The sequence below is a fragment of the Danio rerio genome, chromosome 6, assembly GCF_052040795.2.
Source record: "Danio rerio strain M-AB ecotype USA chromosome 6, GRCz13ab, whole genome shotgun sequence".
Lineage (NCBI taxonomy): Eukaryota > Metazoa > Chordata > Actinopteri > Cypriniformes > Danionidae > Danio > Danio rerio.
The window spans coordinates 14,042,402-14,068,917 of NC_141026.1; the positions used below are offsets into that span (position 1 = coordinate 14,042,402).

Genomic DNA, 26,516 nt, shown 5'->3' on the forward strand with positions numbered 1-26,516 from the left:
GAGTAAATTAAAACAGCTTAGTGTTGTTTTCGGTTGTCGAGAAATTAGTTGTGATTCATCTGATATAAACTGAATTCAGGGAAATAAGTGAACTCAATTCTGGGTTCCATTTGCGAGCCTATTTGAGGAGATTTCTAGTTTAATTGGGTTGTAACAGAATTGTTCAATGCTGAATGTGGTCAGATGGTGATCACTCACGCCGTGAGAAGAGCAGACTCGACCGCCCGGGCCAGACGGGCAGGCTGTGAGGTTTAGAGAGGAGATGGGGAGACACTTCCGCTCAAGGCACATCATAGAGGGGCCACATGGCGTACCGTCTTCCACATACCCAAGATCAGTGTCATCGTCCAACAGCACATGCCCTCCACTACAGAAGAGGGAAAATAACAAACACGTATTTCAGAAGATTTATCCACTTGAGATAACTTTGGTGACTGGATTTATTGAATGAATGTATCATTTATTATTTATTATATGTATGATTAACGAATAGACGAATTTATTGATAAAATATTTCCATAATTTCAGCCTGTGAAACTTTGTTAAATAACCCATTGTTTACCAACTATCCAAATCAACCATGGAAATGATAATTTTGCATGACATAACTGAATTCTAATTATAGTCTACAGAACAAACCATCGTAATACAATAACTTGCCTAATTACCCTAACCTGCTTAGTTAACCTAATTAACCTAGTTAAGCCTTTAAATGTCACTTTAAGCTGTATAGAAGTGTCCTGAAAATATCTATTAAAAGAATAAGTACTGCCATTATGACTAAGATAAAAGAAATCAGTTATTAGGAATGAGTTATTAAAACTATTATGTTTAGAAATTAGGGAAAAATATACAGGGAGGCTAATAATTCTGACTTTAACTATATATAAATCTAACGAACATATATAAACCTAATGTAGTATGTAATGAAGCATTTGGAGAAGACAAAATCTATAAAACCTATGGCAACCTTTCAGATTATTTGAATGAGATAAATTCTACAGGAAATCGGTAAATTGAAGAGGATTACACTAATTTAGACTCTTACGGTATTTATCAGCCTAAAACAATTACAATTTTCAATAGTATTACAGCACACTGTGAGCATACTGTATGTTAGTACCATTTGTTGTTTGCTGTTGGCATCTGACAGAACATTTTGGAGCTAGAATGTGTGACGTGTGTCATCAGATCTAACAAGTGGACTGAGCAGAGATCCAGGAACAGACCTGCAGTCCACCAGTCGCCCCTGATGGTTGAAGGTGGTGGGAGTGACGTCTCCTTTCAGGGTCCCGATCCGTGGGATTCTCCCAGTACTAGAGCACAGCAGGTACCCGCAGAACACATCACTGGAAACATGACAGGATTTTGGAATCCGTTAGAGATAGTTATGAATTCAGACAGTAACATTGATTTATTCAACAAATTCCATGTGGGGTTCACATCGTGAATTTTTTTGTGCTGGGCAAAAATTAATCGCATCCAAAATAAAAGTTTGTTTTTACACGATTCAAGCGTGTGTGCAGTGTATGTTTATTATGTATGCATAAATGCACACATGCATATATTTGAGAAAAGGTTGATTTATTTTTAGAGCTTTTTCCACATTTTTTTATGATTCAGCCTTATTTCGAATGGATTAAATTTACACTGAGGAAGGCTTTGTGCCGAAACGTCTGTCTTTTAATCACCCGTAAAATGTAAGAAAAATAAAAAATAAAAACAGTACGAAGCAATTGAGTGTGAATCATTACCTTTTTTGAATAATAGCATCGATAAGATTGACGCACCAAACAAAATTAACTAAAAAAAACGCAAGCGCGCAGGGCAAACTTCAGTAACTCTACACACGTGTTCACTTTATCTGCAATGAAATACAAGTCAAAGTAAATTTGGAAGTCAGTACTTTCTTTTTTATTTGCGTTGTCTGTACTGTCCCAACCTTTATGATTTGGGTTTGTAAATAAATAGCTAATATTGTAACATTACCATTTCCATGCACAAATCTTTTTCAAATGCAGTCTATCAGGTTTCCGTCAGGTTAACAGAGCGCGACAAAGCATGAACAGCAAATCGCATACCAGAAAACTTTGCAAGCACAAGAGTTGCTATCTAGACCTGACCTTGTTTTGCACCATATTAAAGTTTCATGGCGCTGCATATTCCTGCTCTCCAAATAATTGGGGAAACTGACTCACTGTTTGCTGCAGGGCACCCATTTGTCTCCATCTCTCCCACAGTTCCCCTTTTCTGTTCCCTCTGTATTTAACTTCTCATAGCAGTGCTTCTCCGACCCTCCAGCCTCTGAGGGAAAAGAGAGAGAGGATGAAGCGTGTGAGACGGAGAGAGGAAAAAGAAAAAGCCCAAGCGACTCTACTGAAAGACAGAGTGAGTGCTTTGCAGTTTTGTGCTTTATTTGTCAGGAACAGCTAAATAAGGGCTCTGAGGGCCATCAGTGTCACTCACTTGGACCCCAGATGTATTTGCACTGACTTTCCCGGGTCTTACATTCACCACTGTAACAGCGACCCTGCAATAACAGCAGATAAAGAGAATGGGGTGTGGTTAAAAATAGATTGAGTGCCTTAAAATAGCATCATATAGATATGATCTGATGCATCCTGACCTGATTGAGCTGACAAGAGTAGCCATCTTGCTTATGGAGATTAGGGGGGCACTGTAGGAACAGCAAATATATTGACTTTGTTTTATTATTATATAAATATTTATGTTTTTAAATCACACTATGTAATGACCAGTGTTGGGAGTAACGCATTACAAGTAATGCAGGTTATGTAATAATATTACTTTTCTAAGTAACGAGTAAAAAAATAAGAAAAATACTTTTTGGTTTAATTAATTCTCTTTAAAAAAAATTGCGGAATTAAACTTCACATAGTCACATTGCTGGAACACACAGACATGAAGATGGCAGGCCAGAGCCTTCCAAACGCTGACAAAATTCTTCACACTAACACATTAAACTTTTATTAATCTGATACAGCATGTATACCTCTGGGGCAAGGAAGTTCTCTGAAGATTATCCTAAATTTTAATTTTTATGTGTTTTTTTTTTAAGAAAAATGAAGGTTATGCAGTGCATTGTTAATTGCAGAGCTCCTCTATTTGACAAAAAAGGGGGAAAAAACACCTGCACGTTCTGAAACAGGTCAAGCCTCAGCCAGGTAAGAAAAAGTATCGCAAAAGTAACTCAAAAGTAATCATTAACACATTACTCACAGTACCATAAAAAGTAACCTGAAAACGTACATACAGGTACTATATACATTTCTAGAGAGCGGCAAATTAAAAAAATCTGCGGTTTTTGTGTTCGCGATTCCAACAGAGGGCGCTGTGTACGCTTTTTCAGATCTCAAATTTCTCTCACTGGTGCCATTCGCGCCCGCTGTTCTATCGTGAATCCACTAGAGGGCACTGTCGACTGACTGACTGACCCACCCTCGTCCTTCCTTAAACCCAACCAATAGTGTTTTTAAAAGCACCGATTGACCCACCCACTTCCCTAAACCCAACCGACCGTTTTCAAAAGCAATCCAGAAAAAGAAAAGCCTTCTCCTGAATTTTACCAAAATTTCAGATTTTACCACAATCTCACCCTATTTACTTGTTTATTTTATGTTTTTGTCTTACCCGCTTTCTGAAACTTCGCTAAACAGCCCCTTCGTCACGGTCAACTACTCTCTCCCTCTCATGTCCGCCAACATACACGGCCAGCTACTGGACAAACTGGTAACAGCGTCAATAAAGCTGTCTATAAAATAATCAGTCAGCTGGTAAGTGCGAAAAGAAATGGCATCATACCGTCTTGTAGCATTTGTTTTACAGATGAAATGCAGCCATACATATTTCTGGCTACATAATTCGCGATCTCCAGAAATGCATATAGGGCTACGTTTTCAGAAAGAGCCTATGTTGCAACCAAGTAACGCAACTATTTACTTTTTTGGGGAGTAACTCGATATTGTAATGCATTACTTTCAAAAGTAACTTTTTCTAGCACTGGTAATGAAGCGTTATTCAAGGCACTTTTTTTTTTACATCTTTGGATTTCCAAGACATGCAGTGAAAATTAGCGATGAAAGTCTTGTGTTGTTGTTTTTTTCAGATGACCTTATTGCATCTATAGTGAGTCGAGGTGTTTGGGTTGCAGATGCGTTTGAGAAGCAACTCGTAACATTATAATTTTATTTGGCACACTAAACGAAATGAAGAAAATGACTTGAATGAAGCATTGCTTATCTTGCTGAACGAGACTCAAAGGTCTTAGTCTGAAAAATGAACCTCCCATGACTATCTCAGATGAATTTATTTATAAATCATGCTGTAGTCGGTTTTCTGGTTTTTGCACCATTATTGCCTGGTTTATTAAATCTAGCATATTTCCATCACAGAATCAAAAAGAAATTAAGCAATGGCAAGTTTTAACGTCAGTTCTGACTTTGTTTTCTAGCAAAAATATTGGCGTTTGTTTTTTTAGACTTCTGTTATTTATTTTTTTAATTCCATGGTAGAAACAAGTTATTTCAAGTTATTTCTTTGATATTTAGTTACAATACAAATACATTTTAAATAAAAAAATGTGTTTGGTTTTAAGAGGGCAAAATAAGAAACAATTGACCAACGGGCTTTAAAAGTAAATCCTTCATTCAGCATATCTTCTAGAAGCGTTAAAACTGCAGGAGGGCAGTCATTTAGTGAATAACAAGCCTTCTGTTATGGCAGTTCTGAAGGAAAGTGATGTTTTGGGAGTTTTTTTGGAAGGGGACATTGTCATCCTGTGACTGTCAAGTAGAAACTGTTACATCTTTTAAATGAAGGGATTATTTGCTTATTGTCAGGAAAGGCAGTCCATGGCTTATTTACAAATATAGCTTGCAGGCAAATCAAATACTGGATGTTCTATACAATAAACTGTATTAATTTTTGTGTTATGAAAATATGTCGCCGCGATATTTTATTGCCGTTATTTAACAAAATGTATCAAATTAAAGAAATAAAAATGTTGAATACTGTGGTTAGGGTAAGGCAAGGTTCAGTTACCATTAACTAAACTGAACTGTTAATAAAACATTAACACTGATCCTGTTGAACAGAACAAACCAGCAAATTACAGTAAAATGATCAAAATAATCATAACCATTTTTAGAATAATCACCAGTTATTTGCTCTTCTGTTATCGTGTGGGCTTTCTTGGCCTTTGCTACACCGTGAGCACAGTAAGATGCGAGTGCCTGCACTTGTTTTGAACATGAAGATGTTAGGCACTTTTGTGATGCCCTCATCTATTGGAGTCGTCTTTGAAAATAGTCTACAGGTTTGTCCTTGCAACTGGGATGTTTGTTTTCTAAATTTCGTTTTAATTTTAGAAGGTTTCAAGCTCTCTTGTGAGAGCACCTCACTACACAAGACACACTGAGGTTTTAAGCCTTTTTTGTTGTCAATATTCATTCATTCATTCATTTTCTTGTCAGCTTAGTCCCTTTATTAATCCGGGGTCACCACAGTGGAATGAACTGCCAACTTATCCAGCACGTTTTTACGCAGCGGATGCCCTTCCAGCCGCAACCCATCTCTGGGAAACATCCACTACGGACAATTTAGCCTACCCAATTCACCTGTACCGCATGTCTTTGGACTGTGGAGGAAGCCGGAGCACCCGGAGGAAACCCACGCGAAGGCAGGGAGAACATGCAAACTCCACACAGAAACGCCAACTGAGCCGAGGTTCAAACCAGCGACCCAGTGACTTTCTTGCTGCGAGGCGACAGCACTACCTACTGCGCCACTGCATCGCCTGTTGTCAATATACGTTATGTTAATCCATACTTTACATATTCAGCGTTGTACTTTCACTTCGACATATTTGTTGCTATAATTAAAGGAAATTTCACATGTCAAACGGTACGGCTGTCCCTCGCTCATTTCAAAATAAAAGTCCAATATAAGCAAAATAAGTTAAAAATTTAACTTTTGTTGTTGTTTTTTGACCACACACTCTGCGACCCTTTGAAAATGCTCCTGCAACCCACCAGTTGAGAAACACTGTTTTAAACTAAACTGGACTAAACTAAAATGAACTTCAACTCTGAAAACTGGACTGACACAGTTTCATCTTACTAGAACATCTATTTGAAGCAGCATTGACACAATCTACATTATAAAAGAGCTTTAGAAGTAAAGATGAATCGAACTGAATTAAATACAGTCAGTCAGCTTCTCTAACGTGATTGAAAAGCATCTAATTCACATTTGGGATTTGCTCTTTATCCGCTTGTTAAGTGGTGACATGTTGGTGACATATGTAATACTGTTTCTAGGTCCAAGCCGCCATTCAATTGAGTGGAGAAATCATTTGTTTATGATCACTTTTTATTCATATCACACATTAAAGTTAATTTTCTATAAACTCATAGTGTACACAACAATCTCTGGGCTTGCTGCATAACAAATACCAAAATTTTAACAATTTATAAAACAATGAATCACTTTCTGGCCATCGGATATTAGGCATGGACATATATATTGCGATCGTGACTTTCGAAAGTATTAAATCGCTTTGTAAACGTTTATTAATAGCATTTCATGAGTCTCCCCATTCAGTTGAATAGAGCGCTTGGACCCGGAAGCCGCTTCGTGTGACGTCACACTTAACAAGCGGATTGCGAACTTTAAAAAGAATCACAAAACCTTATTATGGAAACTGCTAATAACTGCTCCCTTTTTTAAATAAATAGTTTTAATATTGACTCATGTTTAAATGCAACATCATATTTAAATGAGTGGCCTATAATTAAGAGAATTAAAAAAAAAAAAAAGCAAGACCTGTCCCGAATCTCCTGAACACGTCTCTGATATGTCACAATCATTTACAGCAAATCGACAGCTGTATCCCCGTGGGTAGAACTGAGAAAAGTGGAGAAACAACTGATCAGCGCATGACAAGAGACTCAGCAGATGAGAATAATGGCAGATATGATGATGGTTGAGTCAAAAGTCAGGTGTCTTACCAAACACGTGCCATTGCAGCAGGGCCCGTCACTGCAATGAGCTCCGTTAGACAAAGAGCACTTTTTACAGCAGTCTTTATAGCACTCCTGCACACCCAGAAAAACCAAAAATCACATCAATGCTTGGTTGTTTCAGTATGGAAGGATTTAAGAACAGAAGCTCTCACCATTCGGGCCCCACAGTCGCACTCTTCTCCCACTTCAACGTAACCATTGCCACATTCTGTAGCCTCAAAAAGCTGCCAATACAAAGACACAAGCTGATTCCCTCATCATTTATAGTGTACAGTTAAAGTCTGAATTATTAGCCCTCCTGAGTTAATTTTTTCCCCAATTTTCTATTTAACAGAAAGTTTTTTTTTCGACACATTTCTAAACATATTAGTTTTAATAATTAACTTCTAATAACTGATTTATTTTATCTCTGCCATGATGACAAGGCATGATATTTTAGATACTTAACAGATCACAATTATTCAGCCTAAAGTGCAGTTTAAAGGTTTAACTAGGTTAATTAGGCAAGTCATTGTACACTCACCGGCCACTTTATTAGGTACACCTTACTAGTACTGTGTTGGACCCACTTGCCTATAGAACTGCCTTAATCCTTCATGGCATAGATTCAACAAGATACTGGAAATATTACTCAGAGATGTTGGTCCATATTGACATGATAGCATCACGCAGTAGCTGCAGATTTGTCAGCTGCACATCCATGATGCAAATCTCCCTTTCCACCACATCCCAAATGTGCTCTGTTGGATTGAGATCTGGTGACTGTAAAGGCCATTTGAGGACAGTGATCTCATTGTCATGTAAAAAATAAACAGTCTGAGATGATTCACGCTTTATGACATGGCATGTTATCCTGCTGGAAGTAGCCATCAGAAGATGGGTACACTGCACTGTACTGTACTGTACCTGCAACGTTTCTCCAATCTTCTATGGTCCAATTTTGGTGAGCCTGTGCAAACTGTAGCCTCAGTTTCCTGTTCTTAGCAGACAGAAGTGGCACCTGGTGTGATCTTCTGCTACTGTAGCCAATTGGCCTCAAGGTTGGACGTGTTGTCCATTCAGAGATACTCTCTGCATACATCAGTTGTAACGAGTGCTTATTTGAGTTACTGTTGCCTTTCAATCAGCTCGAACCAGTCTGGCCATTCTCCTCTGACCTCAAGCATCAAGGCATTTGCATCCACAGAACTGACGCTCATTGGATATTTTCTCTTTATCGGATCATTCTCTGTAAGTCCTAAAGATGGTTGTGCCTGAAAGTCCCAGTAGATCAGCAGTTTCTGAAATACTCAGACCAGCCTGTCTGGCACCAACAATCATGCCACATTTAAAGTCACTTAAATCACCTTTCTTCCCCATTTTGATGCTCGGTTTGAACTGCAGCAGATCATCTTGACCATGTCTACATGCCTAAATGCATTGAGTTGCTGCCATGTGATTGGCTGATTAAAATTTTTTGCTAACAAGCAGTTAGAGAGGTGTACCTAATAAAGTGTATAAAGATGGTTTGTTTGAAATTAGTTGAAAAAAATATTATAGGAAACACTGTGAAAAATTCCTTGCTCTGTTAAACATCATTTTGAAAATATTAAAAAAGAAACAAATTTACAGGAGGGTTAATAATTTTGAGTTTCACTGTATATTGACAAGAAGTGCTGGATTTTGGCTTTAGGTATCATATCAGTCATAATCAGATGCTGTTCACAGATGAACGGATGGCATTTGATGTTAGTGACATCTAAATAGCTTCAAGCACTTAGTTAAAGACCCGTGTTTCATGGGTACAAGAACAGAGCAAACAGAGAATGCCACGTGGATCCAAAAATAGATGCGTAGGAGTGTGGGATCCCAAAAATAGCACAAAACTGAAGCATACATTATTGAAAAGATGTGTACACCAAGAAAGCAGGATTTTAAACGAGATTAATGCTTAGACTAGAAGTGATGTCCTTCTTTGTGTCTTCAAAACGTCTTAGAATGAGTATTAAAAAAGAAAAATGATATTAATGCTTATGTGTAAGAAAAGATGACTACTTTACTGTATGCTTTACTAAAGAAGACTTAAAAACCTACTCATTTTCTTTTATTCTGACAAATACCAAATGAAAAGTGAGTTTATTAGTGAAGTTTCCTGTTTGACAAAGCTTTTAACACATGAACTGGGTTGTTTTTATATTTTGCTGGCTTTCAAACAGGTAAAAGTAATTTTTTGCTGTTATGCTTTATATTTTTTTAAACTTGATTTTGTCTATGACTTACTCTTGTTGTTTGTAGTTTTTAGGTTTTGTGAAGCACATATATATATATATATATATATATATATATATATATATATATATATATATATATATATATATATATATATATATATACACACACACACACACACACACACACACATATATATATACAGTTGAAGTCAGAATTATTAGCCCCCTGTTTATATTTTTCCCCAACTTCTGTTTAACTGAGAGAAAAAAAATTGTCAACACATTTCTAAACATAATAGTTTGTTCTGTAGACTATCGAAAAAATTAAGCTTAAAGGGGCTAATAATATTGACCTTAAAATGGTGTTTAAAAAATTAATAACTGCTTTTATTCTATTTTTATTCTATTCTATTTATACATATATTCTGTAATCTGATTGGCTAATAGCCGTGCGATATTCTGCAATATAAGAACTCGTTCAGCCTCCTCACCAATGTGTATTACTCCGCCCACATGGAGTGACAGCAGATCAATAAACTCTTTACAGTTTGACAAATATTGCAGCTGTTGGACAACATAATGTACTTTGAGGCTTTGAGTTGACTGTGAAATGGGACTCGCATTTCAGGATTGTATGTATTTTGTGTTGGCCACTCCTTAAATAACCCTGAGTTACTTTTTGGTTGGCCACCTGTTTGTTTCTAATGAGTCTCCTGTTTTCGTTACTGCAGACTAGTTCAATAAAAAGAAAGAAAGTAGAAATGCCTGCATGCGTTTAGCGTTTTTCCTTATCGCAAACACAACAGTAATCTGGTAGTGTTTGCACTGCTTTGGCTTGTACGGGATCATTACTGTGATCTCCCGATTTCAACAGAAAACAGAAATCTCTGTAGACTGATGGCATTTCATACCGTTCAGCCTTATAATGTTTAATTGTGAGCATTTAATTGTGTCATCACTTTATACATTATGCTAAAGAATTGTTCAAATACTAGCTCTAAAGTTTCTGCTGTTCTGACGTCAGCTGCAGATGTGTACGAACGGTGAAAGAAAGTTTTTCCTAATACAAAAGGGTTTTTAGACTTTCTGTGTTTGATTTTCTTTTTTTATATACATGATTATGCTGTTGAACTGTTGTATAAACACAATATTACACTTTTAGCAGTGCGATATGGCTGTATATTTTCACTTGTGGGACACTAAGGCATTCAGCCTGCAGCCACATACCAACGCACGCCTCCCACCAGTGCCAATAAACAGCCATATTGCACTGCTACTCGTGTGATATTGCTCATATAAATCCCCTTATATATATATATATATATATATATATATATATATATATATATATATATATATATATATATATATATTCTATTAAATTATTATAAATTTTCAACATAGACATACATAGACAGTTACATACACATACCTCTAACCCTAACCATAAATATTTATTTCTTAAATAATTTAATTAAAATTTCAAATAAATTATTTATTTTTATGAAAAAATATCCATACCTCTCAAAATGTGGGTTCAAACTCAAGTCAATGGCGTCAAAAGTATCCACTTTGCATCTTTACCCAAAAATGAACATTTCTTCACACTCAATCGGTTTGAAACATTTCTGCAATTTTTATTTACGTTGAACACAAAACAAGATACTCCAAAGAATGATTGTTGGAAAAAAAACAGCCATTGATATCCATAGTAGGGATAAAAAACTATATAAAATACTATATAAGTGTTTTTCCCCAGACATTCTTCAGTTTATCTGCCTTTGTGTTTAACAAAATGATGAGTACATGATTTTTCCTTTTTGATTGATCTGACGCTAATATCTTCACTGAATTTGTTATTGAAAGAATATGTTTGTAATATTAATAGTACAGTTTAGACCAGGGTTTGGTGGGCTAATGTCAACGCTGTTCTTCATGCCTACCTTATTGGGTTTGTTAAACAGACATGAAGCACCACCTCTGAGAAGGAAGTTCCTGTAGTCGGTGATGCTGCATTTGGAAAACTTGCGTGGGTGTTGTACTCTGTGGAGGAGAGCAGGGAGAAATAAACCTACGCAAATCGCAAAAAAAAATTATATGACTGCAAAATAGGAGCTGAAATGCCTGGCAGGTGCTCAAGAGAGGCTATAGAATAATGCGTGTGATTAACGATACCCAGTGTCTTCCATAATACATCCCAACCAAGAATCCATGCAGCCACACTCCTCTGAGAAAACACAAAGGTCATAGAATAAAGTCTGACTCTAAATTCTAAAACATTATAGTTAACAAGTGAGTTTGGTATGAGAATCAGACTTACTCCTCCTGAGAGAAGGATCCCATTGGATGCCCAGATTTTGTGCTAGGCTCTGAGAAAAAAATCCAGCCATTGTCCACGTGTTGCCAAACTGAAAGAGAGGATGCCAGTTTATTTGTCGTTTGGAGTGGCTGTAAGGTCAAGTTTTAATAATAAACTGCTCAGTTTTCTACCCAGAAATCTTGGTGTGGCCAGACTCACCTCATTAACACCAATCCCTCTTGCCTTTGAACACACTCCGCCAATATACCCCACACTGCTGCGGCCATAATGAAACGTCATATTCCTGCAAGTACAAAAAGCTCTTTGTTTTTCTATAACCACATTAACAAACAACGGTATTTAGTCTAATGCTAATCAACTTGTAAAAATGTATTATTACTCAACAAAAAAGCTGATGCGCAATTTTACATTTAACCCTGTCACAGTATGTTTGTAGTCTTGCAATTTAAAAGATAAATAATGAGATTACATGGATAAAATATACAAAATGTGAATTCTGATATTAAACAGAGAAAAATTCACACAGGGTATTGCTAACAATATATATATATATATTGTCACTGTATACATATGAAGGTATCAAAATAATACATATGCTATAATAAATGCTATAATATATGCTATGATAATTGCTATATTCTATTAATATGTACAATAGACTATAGTGTTTCATATTTTACTTTCAAAAGGCTTTGCTTCAACTGGCTAAAAGAGAACAGAGGATTTAAACTGTTGTGTGGATAAATGTTCAGATTTAAATGTAAAAAATATTGTTGATTTAATGTTGTTCACTATGATTGATGTGTGTGTAATATATGTGTAATATATACATATACTGTCTGGTTCTTGAATCTGATTGGCTGATAGCCGTGCGATATTTTGCCAGTAACATCACACAAAGGACTCTTCACCCTTCAGCTTTGTGTATTACTCTGCCCACATACAGCCAGCAACAAGCAGAGAGACACTACAGTTTGACAAATATTACTGCTGTTAGACAACAAAAAGTACTTTAGAGGCTTTTTTTACTTGAGAATGTAGTTGTTTAGATTGCAACTATGCAGTTTATTTGTAAGAATAGTGACTATTTTAAAATATTTACAACTTCTAAGAGAGCTCGTCGACGGCCATTAACCTGCAATAGTGTAGTAGACCAAAGACCGTTGACGTTTTCTATCCACAAGATGGCGACAGAACTGCATAATAAGCCCTTACACTTAGAAAATTATAACAGTCTGATTTCTAACTACAGTGTTGTTTAGAGACCTCATCCTCGAACACCCCCTCCCCCCTGGTCTCCCGGATTTTCAGAGACATGTTGGCAGGTATGCTGGTAAGTGATATTATAAGTCGATCTCTCTCTTCTGTATGTTGTTGTGCTGTATATATACTGATTTGCTCGCATATCAGGAATGTGTGCTGTGTTGGCAGAAAGAAAGAAGCAAAGTCCGCATGTGTTTAGCGTTTTTCCTTATCGCAAACACAACAGCAGTCTGGTAGTGATTGTGCTGCTTTTTGTGTTATCCCGATTGCAACAGAGAAATACTGACTGTAACACTGCAAGATGATATCTCTGTGGATGGATGGCATTTCATGTCACGTTCAGCTTTATAATCTTAAGTGTGAGCAAAATCAGCTGTTTTGTTTTCATTTTAGACATTACGCTGTAGAGAGTCATACAAATACTAGCTCTAAAGTGACGTTGGTGAATTAGTAGGCTTCTGCTGTTCTGATGTCAGCTGCAGATGTGAATGAATGGTGGAAGAAAGTAGTTCCTAACATAAAGTTTTTTTTTGATTTTCTTATTTATAAGAAATTTTTTTTCTTTCTTATTTATATACACGATTGTGCCATCGAACCACCTGTGGCCTCGTGTTAACGCACGCCTCCCACCAGTGCAGATATACAGCCATATCTCACTGCTACTCGTGTGATATTGCTCATATATTTATACAGCAGTTCTGTCTGTTTCTTGAATCTGATTAGCTGATAGCTGTGCAATATTTTGCAATAAAAGCACTCGTACAGCCTCTTCACCCTTGTTTATTTCTCCGCCCACATACAGCGACAAGAAGAGGACATGCTACAGTTTGGCAAATATTGCTGCTGTTGGACAACATAATGTACATTTGAGGCTTTTTAGTTGTTTAGATTGCAACTATGCAGTTTATTTATAAGGATAGTGCCTGTTTTAAATATTTATAATTTCAGATTATGCATCATATTCAGTGAAGTTCTGCCAAGAGATGGCGACAGAGACCGCATAATAAATCTGTAAGGTAGGAAAAACATCGTTTTTTCAACGTAAGTTTCAAACTACAGCTGAACAAATCATTATAAATCAGGTAAGTGACATTCTAAGTTGATCTCTCTCTTTTGTATTTTGCAGTGCTGTATTTATACCACAGAAACTGGTAGTGTTTGCTTTCCTTTGGCTTTTTCGATGTTAATTATTGTGATATTACATCAGAGAAATACTGGGAAATGTCTATTGACTGATGAGATTTAATGCCGTTTCAGCCTTAAAAATTACCTGTTTTGTCATTGCATTAGACATTGTGCTAGAGAATCATTCAAATATTAGCTCTAAAGTGACATGAACGGTTCTTGTTGTTCTTGTGTCAGCTGCAGATATGAATGCGTGGCGGAAGAAAGTAGTTCCTCGTACAAAAAGTTTTTTGAGACTCTTCGTGTTTGATTTTCTTTTTAATGCACATGATTGTGCCGTCAAACTGTTGTCTAAACGCAATATTACACGAGTAGTAGTGCAATATGGCTGTACATCATCACCGGTGGGACACTTAGGCACTTAGCCTGTGGCCTCTAGCCAACGCAAGCCTCCCACCAGTGCCGATATACAGCCACATCGCACTGTTACTCGTGTGATATTGCGTTTATACAGCAGTTCAAAAGCATAATTGATATATTTTTTTCACCAGTTTTTCTCCTTGGCTAAACTGAGTCCTTTTTTTCTACTGGCAAAAATCAGGAATCAACCAGTAAACTAGTTTAAAGCATCCAAAAAGCACAACTCACGTGAAGAGATGCACGGCATCAGCATTGATGTTGATGTTCTGCTGTCGGTACTTTGAAAAATCTTTTAACATTTCCAGAGGTTTCACACTTAAAGGAATCCGGTCCTTGTCTGTCCAAATCTCCACCGCAACCAGAACCACACGTGTATTCAGCTGCTCCTTAAAAATCTGAACGGAATCATTTTTACATTTTAGCTTATGGTACATGCAAGATGGGTGAACATTAGTGGAACATTCTGTAGCATTGAATATGCAAACCTACAGCGTCCACGAGGTTGACCAATGATTTGGCTGTGTTCCGGGTATGCTTCTTACTCCTGTGCTTTTTAAACTGTCAAAAAAAACAAGCGAATCAGTTTCAAAGTGTTCTGAAGTATGCATAAATTATAAAAACATTTGTTATTCAGTGGGGCAGCATGGTGGCTCAGTAGTTAGCACTGTTGCCTCATAGTAAGAAGGTCGCTGGTTCGAGTCCCGGCTGGGCCAGTTAGCATTTCTTTGTGGAGTATGCATGTCCTCCTCGTGTTCATGTGGGTTTTCTCCAGGTGCTCCGATTTCCCCCACGGTCCAGAAACATGCAGTATAAATTAATCAGATTAACTAAATTGGCCGTAGTGTGTGTGTGTGTGTGTATGTATAGGTGTTTTCCAGTACTGGGTTGCGGCTGGAAGAGCATCCGCTGCGTAAAAGATATGCTCGAATAGTTGGCGGTTCATTCCGCTTTGGCGACCTCTGTTAAATAAGGGACTAAGCTGAAGGAAAATGAATGAATGAATGTTATTCAGTGACCTCAAGTGTATAATTTTACAGAAATCCCAACAGGAAACAAGAGTGGATTGTATATTTTTCTTTTTCATATAATTTATGTATATAATCAGGGGCAATACACATTAATTATATATGAAAATCAATGTAAAATGTGGCATATTTAGCCAAGATGAAGATTCATGAAAAAAACATATATATATAAACATAATAATAATGTTTTTTAGAGAAATTATATTGACTTTTTCTATCTATAATATTATTAGGCATCTATTCCAGTCATTTGTTCCTCTAAAAGCAAAATGTAACTAATTTTCTGAACTTTTATGAAATTCTTTCTTCTGTTGAACACAAAACAATATTTTCTGAAGAAAGTTGGAAACCAGCAGCCATTGATTTCCATAGTAGAAACAAAAAAAAGGCTATTTTTTTCCAACATTCTTCAGAAAAACGTATTTTGTATTCAACAGAAGAAAGAAACAAGCGGAGGATGAGTAAATGATGACGTAATTTAAATTTTTAGGTGAACTATCCCTTTAAAATCAAATGCCCTGGCAATTTCAGAGCAAAAATACATAAAAAAATGATAAAAATCAACATTTATATATTATGAATGTAATGAGTCAGAGATGAACCCACCGTATTGTGATCAGCAACGATCATTATTTCCAGATACTTCATTTCCTCAAAAATGTTACGTGGCATCTAGGAAAACAAAAAAGGATTTTAAAATAAAAGCAAGACGTTGAAGTATGAGGTATGGAAGTTCTAGAATTTTTCACATAAACACAGTTGTGGTTTTTTCACAGGTCATGTTCTTACAGCTCTTTTCCTCCTTCTCTTTAGCCAAGGCATGCTGGCGAAAATACGCTTTTCCTCATCTGGGTCATCAGCAGCTGTGGGAAACCGACAAGAAGGTAACCATGGAGATGAGGGTGAGCGTATAATATCTGGCTACGTATCTTTAAGACTTCGGCACACTTACTCCAGTCATCTGGGATAGAGGTCAAACCGAGAGATGATGTTCGTCGTAATGTGTGAGGCCGCGCCTCTGTCTCCTAAAATATAAAGAGTATATCAATATTTGACACTGACTTGAAAAATGTAGCTGACCATATATTTTTTTACCACAAGCCATGAAGTACGTTCATAAGTTTATGAATAGACATGTAGAACAATTTTTATGTGCTTATTAAATTTTTATGTTTATTATTACAGTTTTAACTAAATAATAACTGCAATGTTATATTTACAATAATGGAAATTCTTAGCTTTTCTATATGTACTGGATTTACTAGCAAATTGTTTGAGTAAAAAGGTAACCTATTTTTAAAGTAACCTATTCCTTGCCATAAAAGTGAAATAACTGAACCTAGATATAAGAGCCTGTAACACACAAAACACCTTTTATTTCACCTAGTTGCCAAGCAAATATTTCTCATTTTCATTTACTTTAACTTATGTACATGTATTAAAACAACTACAGTGTTCAATATATACTATGTTAATCTATAATTTTTATTAAGTTTTATTAAGTCTGCATAATTAAGGGCGTGGCCCCTTGAGTGACAGCTAGGTCTCGCTGGTTGCCGCCACTTCACCTCAGTTGATTCCGGCCTATTAGCTGCTGAACTCAGCATATACTGTACATCGTATTTTTGTTTTGTTTTATGTGGCTTTACATAGTCAATTGCCTTTTGGGACTTTTTCTTACAATTATCAGATAATAATAATAATAATAATTATTATAATAATAATAATAATAATAATATCTCCATTTCCACAGGAAACTATATACTTGTATACCATATCTATAAATGTATTGGTTTATTTTAAGGTAATTTATCATTTATAATTTTCTTTTGAGCTGTAATGCACTCCAGAATCTGACAGACTATATTTGAAGTGTTTGGAAGAAATGTGCATTTTCCTTCTGTAGAAAAATGTCATAAAAACAATGCTTAGAGGCTAAATATATTACAACAGTGTTTTTAAAAGACTAAACACTTTATTGATATTGTGGCGAATAAAATGTTCTCCCATTTTCTCAAAGTGCCACTAGGAGGCGCTGCTCTGTTCTGCCCTCCCTCGAGCTTTCAAAACCTTACTTAGTGTACAATCAAGCATGTGGTCAGAACACAAACAAGTCGCAGGTAATGAAGTATTCAGCGTTTCTCCCAAATTTGAATTCAAAGTTATTTAGGGGCAGGGAATGGATTACATTATCGAACAAAAACTATGTTTCAGGATCAACATGGATAGCATCATACTTAGAAAAGTGCCTCAACAACACCAATTTTTTCTGTCATTTGGTGTTACATTTAAGCCGTGGGTGACATTTGTAAAGAAGTTGAGTGAATAATGAAACTAAAAAGGACAAGCTGTAATGATGTGCTCTTACCGCCGTGTGCGTCTGTTTCTGGGGCTCGATGAGATAGACGAAATTACCATCATCAAACATCCCACTGAAAGACAGAACCACAAGAGGGTTGGGCAGAGAGAGAGAGAGAGAGTCAGTGATGTCAATTTGAAAACGGATACAAGAACAAGGATAGATAAAACCGCAATAAGTCAAATCACTTGTCAAAGTGACAAGAAAACCAAGAAGAAAACCACAGCCCTGCTTTTGTGAGGGAACAAATGCTTCTGCCCGCTCCCTCGGCTGCTCTCTGTGACACTCAACCACATACTAACATGGTGACATTCAAAGCTTTTCATGTGTACCAACTGCCATCTGGCCTCACAGTGGGCCTCCAGGTCAGACTTACTCTCTTTATCGCACACACACACACACACACACACACACACACACACACACACACACACACACACACACACACACACACAGAAAAATAATTACAGAAAAGAAGCAATAATCAAAGTTTCATCACTGGCAAACAATTTACTCAATTTAAATGTCATCGCTAAAAGATGTGATTTATTTTTTCACATTATTATACAGCTATATATTATAAAATAGAGCTTCTGCTGATGTAACGCATCGTAGTAGGGTTTAAATGAAATCCAACTTTTGCTTTTTTTTCTGTAAACTACTTTTAAAATGTTTATTTAAAAGCATAAAATGTCAATTGATCAAAAATCAACAAAAATACTTTAAATGATAATATAGATTTATATCAAATAAAGAGCTAATCATATCAGACTTTTATTGTGTAAAACAAATTTTAACATTTTACTTAAACCCAAACCTATTTAATCCCTAAATCAGTGTTGCCAGATTGTAGTTTTCACACACAATTGTGTCAAAATGCAATATTGTGGAAAATTTGTGTTGTATTTTTAATTTTTTTTTTCTGTGGCCACCAAAAAAAGTTCTTTCTCATGGAAACAACTCGAAAACTGAATTGTTTCTTAATGGACATTCTTTCTGGAGGCATATTTGGCAACCCAAAGATCATCTGATTGTCACGTAATAAATGAGCAAAATGTCAGAAATGTTAACAAACATCTGAGAAAAATTCTTCTAAGTGTTGTTTTGGCTTTAATATATACAGTGCTCAGCATAATTGAGTACATCATATTCTGAAAATTCATATTTTTATCCATTTCTCAGTGAATATAGGCAATGTATTTTGATGCATTTAAACAAAACAGATTTATTAAACAGATATATTTATTAAAATACTATTTTAGTCACCAAACATATTTAGAAATTAATTAAATTAATTAATTTAATTAAATTATAAATAAATTTAAGCAAAATATTGCAAAAAAATAAAAATAAATAAAATAAATAGAACCTACAAAATTTCAACAAAATTTTTATATGTTTTTTTTTTCTCTTGATTCTTCCTCTTTTTTAAAATTTGTATTTAATATTTTTCTTTAACATATATATTTGGCTGTACTAGTTTTTGGACCTTTATCTTATGTTATTCAGTTAGATAAGCTCCAGATTTAGCTTCAGTACTGACTAATCTAATGTATATGCACAAATATAATATTGTACAGCTTCCTATTAAAAATATGAACTTACAAGAGAGATTTGTTAGGGGTGTACTCATAATTGCTGATGTTTTACCTTTGCCTAAGTATATTCTTCTTAATTAGTAGGGGCAATATGATGTCAGCAGCGCAACACGTAATTGTTGTATCGCTTGTAGTAAATGTGCAACATAATTTGATGCAGAAGACATAGGTAAACAAAGACCTTTCGACAAAGTTTTGGTGCACAAATTGTTCTTGGAGTTTCGTATAATTACAGCTGAACCACTGAAGTCACATGTAATGTTTGACAATGCTTTTTGTTCCTTTTCTGGACGTTGAACGTCTCAGGATAGATCATTGCTGCCTATGGAGGATGAGAGAGCTCCTGGATTTCATCAAAATATCTTAATTTGTTTTGAAGCTGAACGAAATTCTCAGGGGATTGGAAGGACATATGAGTGAGTAATTAATACCAGAATTTTTATTTCTGAGTCAACTTAGTCTACTTTAATCAAGTCAAATTTTCACTCATTCACCCACATTTTCACTAATCAGTTCTGAGCGCTTTTCACGCCCCTGCTAAGGGCTAGACTAGTTCCCCTTTGACCCAATGAATAAAGGGGGCTAAAATAAACAAACATATGGATATACAGTACAGTGCAAAAGTTTTTGCCCACCACCAGCGTTGGGAGCCTAAGACTTTTTTCACAAATCTATCTATCTAAAAGGTATGACTCGAGTGTAGGGTCATTACTTTTGCATAAACTATACCTTTAATATAGAAACAGAACATTTGAGAAACATGTACACAATATTCAGAACAAAATTTCCTTTGGAATCAAAAAACTAGCAACAAAGGTCTGCGTTTAACATGACCTCGTTAACAAACAAGCAAATGCTTAATCTTTTTTGCTGAGTCTTTTCTCAAATGATGTGCTATTTCAAGAGTTCACACTTAGCTGATGATTTATAAAAGCTTGTTTGGCATGCTGTCCCGGGAGAGAGCCCTGAGCTCAAGGGCTCCTTGAGCCCGGGGCTTCCTCCCGTTGGCAGAGCAAGAGGGGAGCCTGAGCTCGGTGGATCTCAGAACTCCCCTGCTGCGGTAGCTAAGGGAACACAAGGGATTAGACAAAGCTTGGTTGTTAGGTATGTTGAATGTCTTTGGATGGTGGGAGGAAACCGGAGAACCCGGGGAAAACCCACGTGGACACGGGGAGAACATACAAACTCCACACAGAAACACCCACCGGTCCTGTGGAACCAGGGCTGGCAGTGTTCTTGCTGTGGGGCTCACAATGCTAACCACTGGGCCCCCATGCCGCCCAATCAGAGGTAAAGGAGGAGAATAGGGGAGGAGGGGGGTTTCTTCCAAACGAAGATAAAGTGAACTAAAAACTGTGGCTATTTATAGTAGCTTAGGGCTCATATGATTGGAAGATAGTGATTAGCAAATGCGAGACCGGCCGTGATAAATCATAAGCACGTGATCCTCTCGAAATTAGTTTATGAATAAACTTCACTTAATATCAAGCATATTTCAGCATTTTTATGTTCTATCTTTTATTTCTATCCAGGTAAATCTCATACAGCCGATAATATTGCCTATACTGTATATAATATTCAGGTCTGGACTCTGTGGAGGCCATTTCAATTGATCGTCTTGGATTCATCAACTGTTTTTCTCTCTAAACACGATGATTTCAATACATTAGCAATGTGTTTGGGATCATTATCATGCTGAAAAATAAAACTATTACAAATTAGGTGCTTTTTTTTGTATAAATTACATGACGTATTATAACCTGTCTGTCCTTTTTAGCCATTACAATCCCATCAATTCAGGCAATGATGACAACAGCTCTGGCAAAAATGCAAATCAAACCAAGACTTAAACGTAGTATTTTATGTTTCCATCTTTCTCTAACTCTTTCTTTCATATGTCTCAAACAATTAGACCCAAAAAATTCAACTAGAACCTGTATTTTCTAGATGTATTTTAATCAAGAGATTGAGAAGTAATATATAATGTCATTACACCCTCACTAAAACAACAAATGTAACTGGGGGTCTAAGACTTTTAGACAGTACTGTATTTAAATAAAATCAAGGTTGCTTACTGAAGCCCGTTGCAGGTGGATAAGGCTGCACGGGAGTCTTCTTTTCCTCTCACATGGCCGTGGTAATAGCAGTGCTCCCCTCCCTAAACAAACGCACATTCAGCATTGCATGATGTAGTTATTTTCAGATATTAGTGTGCTGCTCTCTGTGTCTTACCCTGGATAGAACTGGCTTGTCGTTCTCATAGTGGATCTCGATGTAATCTGAAGACAGTAGATCACTGAAATAAAAGGGCGAGAGACAGATTTCAAAGGGCAGTCTTGCATTAATTATCCAACAGCTCAAAGATAAAGTTAGCGCCCCAAATCCAATGCACCACTGAGATTGAGTTGCGCGCAGTGGGAGAACACTCTCCTTTGTAGCAGCAGTTCCAGCTGTGGGACGGTGGCGGATCCCAAGCTGCACCACGTCATCAGGATTGTTAAAGGCCTTGTTCACACAAAAATTCAAATGAGCCCCTGATTTAAAAAGAGGTAGATGCACCACAAATATGCACCTCAAATGAAGAACAGCAGATTCTCATGGAAGTTACATAAAATTGTTTATGAAGTTTTAAATATGTATATTTTCTTTGCAAAAATGCATCATTCATCAATTTTTATTTAGAATAGATGTGCTCCATGCACCATTGTAAATCCTGAACAAGGCAGAAGATTTTTATTAATAAGTTTTATATAACTCAAGACTGGATTCATCTGAAAGAAGAAAGCCATATACACCTAGAATGTGATAAAGGGAGTTAAACCATGGGCTAATTTTAATTTTTGGGTAAACTAACCCTTTAAAGCATACAGAGTAAGTACATGTAGTCCTATGACAAATGTTCAGTAGATTTCATTCAGTTATATACAGTTGAAGTCAGAATTATTACCCCCCCCCCCATTTCTGTTATTATGTTTAATGATCTAAACATAATAGCTTTAATAACTCATTTCTAATAACTGATTTATTTTATCTTTGCCCTGATGACAGTAAATAATATTTTACTAGATATTTTTCAGGACACTTCTATACAGCTTAAACTGACATTTAAAGGCTTAACAAGGTTAACTAGATTCTTAAAGTTTGAGGACAAACTTTGAGGCTGGCTTGTGAACGCCTGATGGTAATAGTTTATTTAGTTTAAACAGTTTTAAAAAGTATGAAAAGATAGACAGACAGACAGACAGACAGACAGACAGACAGACAGACAGACAGACAGACAGACAGACAGACAGACAGACAGACAGACAGACAGACAGACAGATAGATAGATAGATAGATAGATAGATAGATAGATAGATAGATAGATAGATAGATAGATAGACAGATAGATAATAGATAGATAGATAGATTACCATGTTACTAGCATGATCCTAGCCTAAATTAGCATGTTACTAGCATGATTCTAGTATGAATTAGCATGTAACTAGCATGATTCTAGCATAAATTAGCATGTTACTAGCATGATTCTAGTATGAATTAGCATGTTACTAGCATGATTCTAGCATGAATTAGCTTGTTACTAGCATGATTCTAGTACGAATTAGCATGTTACTAGCATGAATTAACATATTACTAGCATGATAGATAGATAGATAGACAGACAGACAGACAGACAGATAGACAGACAGACAGACAGACAGATAGATAGATGATAGATAGATAGATAGATAGATAGATAGATAGATAGATAGATAGATAGATAGATAGATAGATAGATAGATAGATAGATAGATTGATAGATAGTGTGTTAGCATGAGTCAAACAAGCCAACCCCGGCTTCTCTACGATATTCTGATACTGAGATATAGCTGCTGTTATTTCGTTGCTAGGTTAGTCTGTTTTGTTGCTATGGAGTTGATTGACAGCTTTGACTGATGATGTATCAAAGCTTCTTGCCAGTATGAACAGTTAAAAGCAACACCCATGTCTCTATCACACTGCAGCATGGCAATATCAATCTGAACCTCTATAATGGCAGTTTATATAACGGCCAGAAAGTTAAACGCTCATCAGTTATTGGCAGTTAGGTAGTCTGAGTTAAATGAGCCCAGCTAGAAGTCTGTAGGACAGTCTGATGCAGAGTTATGAGGTCACAAAGTTTGGTGCAATGTTAAGTCAATGGGATTTTTCCGACGGTCCCGGGACATTTTTCGGAAAACCGAAAGTCAGATCAGTCCGAAAAGATATAGCAACCCGAGTGAGACCAGTTTGGAGGTCTGGTGTGAGTTTGGTGGTCGTAGCTCGAAAGCTCTAGGAGGAGATGGAGTTTAATTTTTAGTCTTAGAAGAAAAATAGGATAACAATAGTGTGGCTTGCTACACAAGCCAGCCTAATTAGGTTAACTAGGCAGGTTTGGGTAATTAGGCAAGTTATTGTATTAGTAGTATTCTGTTCTATAGACTATAAAAATAGGTAACTAAAGGGGTGAATAGGTTTGACCTTAAAATGGTTTTAAAAAAATTAAAAACTGCTTTTATTCTGGCCATAATAAAACAAATAAGATTTTCTCCAGAAGAAAAAATATTATCAGACATACTGTAAAAATTTTCTTGCTCTGTCAAACATCCTTTGGGATATTTAAAAAAAGAAAAAATATTCAAATAATAATTCTGACTGTATGTGGCAGATTACATGGCAGATCCTGATTGGAAGATCACCAATTGGTTCAATCCATATAAATAAGAGTTGTGTGCTAGCTTCCCTAGGATGGTGTGGCTATTCGGATGTCCCCATGCTAATACCTGCCATCTCTTTGACTCATTAACCTTATGGTTTTGTTTTGCATTATTTACATATTGATTATTTATGTTAAAGTTTTGTTGTGATTATATCTTTAGTGCTTTATCGTCGTTATTTTTCTCTAGACATTTGTTTGTTTTGCTTGTTTGTTGTTCTATAGTTTCATTTATAATATATAATTTGCATCCAGATTATATCAAATAAGCGTGTCAGATTATTTCAAACGAGCGACTCAAAGAAGCATGACAGAACATTATATTATAGTTTTTAATTTTTTAAAACCATTTTAAGGTCAATATTATTAGCCCCCTTAGGCAATATTTGATTCGATAGTCTACAGAACAAACCATCATTATAAAATGGCTTGCCCAATTACCCTAACCTGCCTAATTAACCTAGTTAAGCCTTTGATCTTTTGCTAAATTGGCCTTTAAGCTAAATACCAGCATCTTGTAAGGTATCTAGTAAAATATTATTTACTGTCATCATGGTAAAGATAAAATAAATCAGTAATTAGAAATGAGTTATTAAAAAAATATGTTGATGTTTTAATTAATTCATTATTGAAAAAAATATACAGAGGAGAAAAATGATATTAATATAGTTTTTATAGACATTACACTATGCTATTTCACATTGTCGAACAAAGATTGGTATTTTATTGCTGACACAAAACAGCAAGCTGATAAGTTTTATCTTATAAATTCAGTCCATTTATCAGAAATTCTCCAAAAACTTCATCTTTTTTTTGATGCTATTGAATGTAAATTGTTATACAGAAGCATCAGACTTCCAACTTTGTCTTTACTACTAGTTATGGCCAGAAATAAGCATAAACAAACATCTAACCTCATGTAATTGATCAATCAGTGTTTCAGCAGAGAGACATCAATAAGTCAGCTTGTAAACAATGTTAGGTAGATTTACCTTAGGCAATTTTTGCATTTCCGTGGCATAACTTGTCTGGAATAACAGCTTAGTGAAAAGTGAAATGAACTCTATAGAAGAGAATTTCTATCATTAATTATTAGTCCATGCATTCAGGAAGTTTTAAACAGTTTTGTACTGGTTTTATTATTGAATATGTTTGTTAGAAAGTTAAAAAGCCACTATATAAATTATTTTAATCGATATAAGTAGATACTTTATTTCATAATCACATTTAGGCTTTAATGTTTACATGTTTAAATTATTTTAATGTTGATTATGATATCTAAAAACCATTATTATTTTAATATGATATTTGCATTCCACTATTATTTATAGCATTTCATGTTACAGTAATGTGCAAACAGTAGAGCTCCCTATACCGTTTACAGCTGAGATCCCTCTGGAAAATCTTAATTAATTGAATTTATTTAAGACCAGAGCTACAATTTGTTCAATAAAGCAACGTTTTTGTGTTACTTTTCATCATATGGTACTAAAAACGTACCAAATCCTTTAGCTTTATTTACTTGTATTCTTTTGTAGTTACCCCAGTAAAAAAAAAAATCTAATAAAAATAAATTAAATACATAAGTCAGAATTATTAGCCCTCCTGAACTATTAGAAATATTTTTGTTTAACAGAGAGAATATTATTTAAACACGTTTCTAAACATTATAGTTTTAATAACTCATTTCCAAATACTGATTTCTTTTATCTTTGCCATAAATAATATTTTATTAGATATTTTTGAACACCCTAGTATTCAGCTTAAAGTGCAATTTAAAGGCTTAACTAGGTTAATTAGGCAATTCATTGTATAATGATGGTTTGTTCTGAGGCCAATCGGAAAAAAATATTGCTTAAGGGGTCAAATAAAATTGACCTTACATTTTTTATAAATTGAAAACTTCTTTTAATCTATCTAAAACAAATGAGACTTTTTACAGAAGTAAAAATTATATTTAGACATACAGTGAAAATTTCCTTGCTCTGTTAAACATCATTTGGAAAATATTTGACAGAAAAAAAAATTCACAGGAGGGCGAATACTTTTGACTTCAACTGTATATGACCCTGATCACAAAACCTTACAGTATGTCTTATGTTGCACAGATAAACAATAAATGGGTTAACAATTATCATTTTTTTTATTTTATGCCAAAAATTATTTAATGTGCAGTGTGTAAGTTTGACACCCAGTGGTTCAACTACTGTAGATATTGCATTTCTAAATCAAAACAAATGCAAGCGCAGGTTGCCAGATTGAGGACAGGAGCGAATGATTTAAACCGTGTTCGAAATAAAAGCAATAGTAGGACAGTGGGAACATTTTTCATAAGTTTCCATATTTTCCAGAAGTTTTTGTCCAAACCAACACCTCCAATCGATATATTAGAAACGGCTTCTATTTCTCACAGCTGAA

General features: G+C 35.5%; 2 protein-coding genes across 4 annotated transcripts in view; one reads left to right on the top strand and one right to left on the bottom strand.

The window, feature by feature from the left end:
• Window positions 1–26,516, top strand: part of stk24b (serine/threonine kinase 24b (STE20 homolog, yeast)) — an 835,587-nt gene that overhangs the window by 667,598 nt on the left and 141,473 nt on the right. The window lies entirely within an intron of this gene.
• The window catches only part of adam23a (ADAM metallopeptidase domain 23a), a 50,770-nt gene that overhangs the window by 13,028 nt on the left and 11,226 nt on the right, over window positions 1–26,516 (bottom strand). For all 3 annotated transcript variants that reach the window (XR_015493241.1, XM_087256758.1, XM_087256759.1), the window contains exons 4-23: window positions 21,596–21,659; window positions 21,439–21,521; window positions 17,775–17,838; window positions 16,359–16,431; window positions 16,196–16,269; window positions 16,013–16,078; window positions 14,871–14,939; window positions 14,610–14,776; window positions 11,772–11,856; window positions 11,574–11,661; window positions 11,429–11,480; window positions 11,197–11,296; window positions 7,196–7,267; window positions 7,029–7,115; window positions 6,844–6,924; window positions 2,627–2,677; window positions 2,467–2,530; window positions 2,199–2,304; window positions 1,230–1,349; window positions 199–367 (exon numbers count right to left, since the gene is read on the bottom strand). Coding sequence is in view for 2 of the 3 variants with exons in the window: in XM_087256758.1 (XP_087112884.1) it covers window positions 199–367; window positions 1,230–1,349; window positions 2,199–2,304; window positions 2,467–2,530; window positions 2,627–2,677; window positions 6,844–6,924; window positions 7,029–7,115; window positions 7,196–7,267; window positions 11,197–11,296; window positions 11,429–11,480; window positions 11,574–11,661; window positions 11,772–11,856; window positions 14,610–14,776; window positions 14,871–14,939; window positions 16,013–16,078; window positions 16,196–16,269; window positions 16,359–16,431; window positions 17,775–17,838; window positions 21,439–21,521; window positions 21,596–21,659 (1,735 nt within the window). In the remaining variant the exon portion in view is untranslated. The remainder of the gene's footprint in view (window positions 1–198; window positions 368–1,229; window positions 1,350–2,198; window positions 2,305–2,466; window positions 2,531–2,626; window positions 2,678–6,843; window positions 6,925–7,028; window positions 7,116–7,195; window positions 7,268–11,196; window positions 11,297–11,428; window positions 11,481–11,573; window positions 11,662–11,771; window positions 11,857–14,609; window positions 14,777–14,870; window positions 14,940–16,012; window positions 16,079–16,195; window positions 16,270–16,358; window positions 16,432–17,774; window positions 17,839–21,438; window positions 21,522–21,595; window positions 21,660–26,516) is intronic.